The sequence below is a fragment of the Branchiostoma floridae genome, chromosome 17 (genome assembly GCF_000003815.2).
Source record: "Branchiostoma floridae strain S238N-H82 chromosome 17, Bfl_VNyyK, whole genome shotgun sequence".
NCBI classification, from domain to species: Eukaryota; Metazoa; Chordata; class Leptocardii; order Amphioxiformes; family Branchiostomatidae; genus Branchiostoma; species Branchiostoma floridae.
In genome coordinates, this window is record NC_049995.1 from 17,038,356 (window position 1) to 17,040,790 (window position 2,435).

Genomic DNA, 2,435 nt, shown 5'->3' on the forward strand with positions numbered 1-2,435 from the left:
CTTAAGGAAATGCAAGTTTCTTTGGGAATGGCATTGCTACCGTAATGGGTACATCTAGCAGCAGAAAGTAGCAATATTTTCCCCTTTCTCCCAAACTAACCGCATAGTTCCTAATGTCTTAAATTGTCTGATATCATTGATTTAGTTTAGAATTCTTGACAATGACTATATTTCGATACCCTATAGTCCTTGAAAGCCACTTATAACTGTTTCTTTTTCTGCTGCATTGCAGCAATATGCATATGCAACCGCGTAATGCTCTACGTAGAGCAAATATCATTGTAAAGTTCGAGCAGCCGTTCTTGATCGGTCGTCGATTGTCTTCGCTCAATGATCAATAATCCGATACATAGTGATGATCAATTATCAGTTCTTGACATCAGTTCCCGATAGATTCTCTGATATAGTTCTTTGAATTCATATTATGTAGTTTTAAGTCTCTAGAGTTTACTATGAAGTAAAGCTAGTTCACCTTAATTCGCGGGGTAACCTATATCCGTTGCTTTCAGCAATGGGTATTTACATGTAGGGATATGAAGTCGACGGATGGTAGTTTTAAACTACAATGTTTTGAACATACTACAACTTGAAACCACCGTCCGTCCAGTTGATATCCCTTAATACCGTGCTGGTAAACACAACGAATATAGGTCACCCTGTGGATAAAGGTGAACTAGCGTTAACAGTCTGATATCGAAATGTTTGACAAATATTGTCATAGTTCTTCATACCGATGCGCGTTTCTTCGACCATCTCTCGAGGCCGATGACGTGGTTATGATTGTGATTCAGGGTGTGATTCTGGTTATGGTTGGACGACTCCACGAGCTTCAGGTCAAACATCTGACTCTCCTGTATGCTTGAGCTGTACGTGGGCCTGCACTGTCCGTGGGGGAAGTAGGGACAGCATCTGCAGCCGCACAGGGACAGCAAGTCTGAGATGTCAGCCAGGGAGGAGTCGTTCGCCCTGTACAAGTCGTTCCCGGAGAGTAACTCCATCCTAGTGTCGGAGTGAGGAATCTGTCCGTCCGTGATGATCTCGATTCTCTCGTGTGAGACGGAGTTGATGTTCTCCTTGGACCGTCTCTGCGCAGCTTCCAGCTCGTCACGCTTTTCGTCCTCTGTAGATGTAAATGAATACGTTTAAAATCGTGACCATAGCATGTTCAGAACATGTAATAGCGAAACCGGAATACCACTGCAATACCGAGGGAAGCCGCCAGGGTCCAAAAATCTAATCATATCAGCTTTTGTCACACCTTACCCTACCCTATGAAACCAATCAACCCAACTTTTCCATCCTTCCTATTCACAGACATAGACACACACACCCACCCATACACACACACACACACACACGCACACACACAACTATCATTGGATGAATTTAACTTCTCCTCGCTCCAATATAGTTGATTTGCAAGTTCACTCCCGACGGCTAATAAGTAAGTATGTGGTAGAGACAGGAGACATACATGTGACAATGAACAGAGAAGCGTGTGACAATGGGTGACTGAAAACTCTAGCTGAGCTTTTACTTGATTTAAATGAGTTTATTCCATTTTAGTTGAATGAGAATATCAAGCAAACGCTATCACCAGCGTCCATTAAGAGACGGAAACGTTAAGATCAACAGAGTCAAATTATGCAGTGTCTCTCACATAGTGTGTATTTCGTACCATGCGCAACATTTGTCTGTAGACTCATAGTATGATTAGACTGATTAAGACTTTAGAAGATGTAAACTGTATCTCTGTTTGTCTGACCCTTGTCTATTCGCTCATGAACCCTTGGTCCAATGTAAAGTTTAGCTTACTTGAATAAACAAGGTTTCAAACAAACAAAAACAAACAAACAAACAAACAAACAAACAAACAAACAAACAAACAAGAAAACAAACCTGTGTTCATGGTGAGGAATCTCAGCACCAGCAGGTTCATGGACGCCGACACCACCGTCAGCCCCACGAAGATAAACAGACAGACAAACAAACAAATAAATAAATAAACAAACAAAGAAACAAACCTGTGTTCATGGTGAGGAATCTCAGCACCAGCAGGTTCATGGACGCCGACACCACCGTCAGCCCCACGAAGATGAACAGCAGGCTGAACACCACATACCCCGGCTTGTTCTCCAGCGCCTTGTTCTGCTGCAACGCCACGAAGTCACCGAATCCGATGGTCGTTAGGGTGATGAAGCAGTAGTAGAAGCTGTCGTAGAAGCCCCAGCCTTCAAAGAACTGGAACGCTGCGGCTCCACTGGTCAGGATGACTGTACAACTGATGAAGCCGACGGTGACCAGGTTACTGTAGGACACTTCGGGTCGCTTCTGTCTTAGACAGCACTTCTTGAACTTCTTGAGGATGTAAGCCACGAGGGTGTTGACCCGCTCACCGACCGACTGGAACATGACAATGCCGATGGGGATGCCTA

At 43.9% G+C, this 2,435-nt stretch overlaps 1 protein-coding gene across 1 annotated transcript in view; it reads right to left on the minus strand.

Annotated features, from left to right (window-relative positions):
- Positions 1-665: 665 nt before the first annotated feature.
- LOC118404404 (potassium channel subfamily K member 9-like) overlaps positions 666-2,435 on the minus strand; it is a 16,376-nt gene continuing 14,606 nt past the window's right edge. Inside the window, exons 2-3 of the mRNA XM_035803474.1 lie at positions 2,025-2,432; positions 666-1,120 (exon numbers count right to left, since the gene is read on the minus strand). Coding sequence (XP_035659367.1) covers positions 726-1,120; positions 2,025-2,432 — 803 coding nt within the window. The 3' untranslated portion in view covers positions 666-725. The remainder of the gene's footprint in view (positions 1,121-2,024; positions 2,433-2,435) is intronic.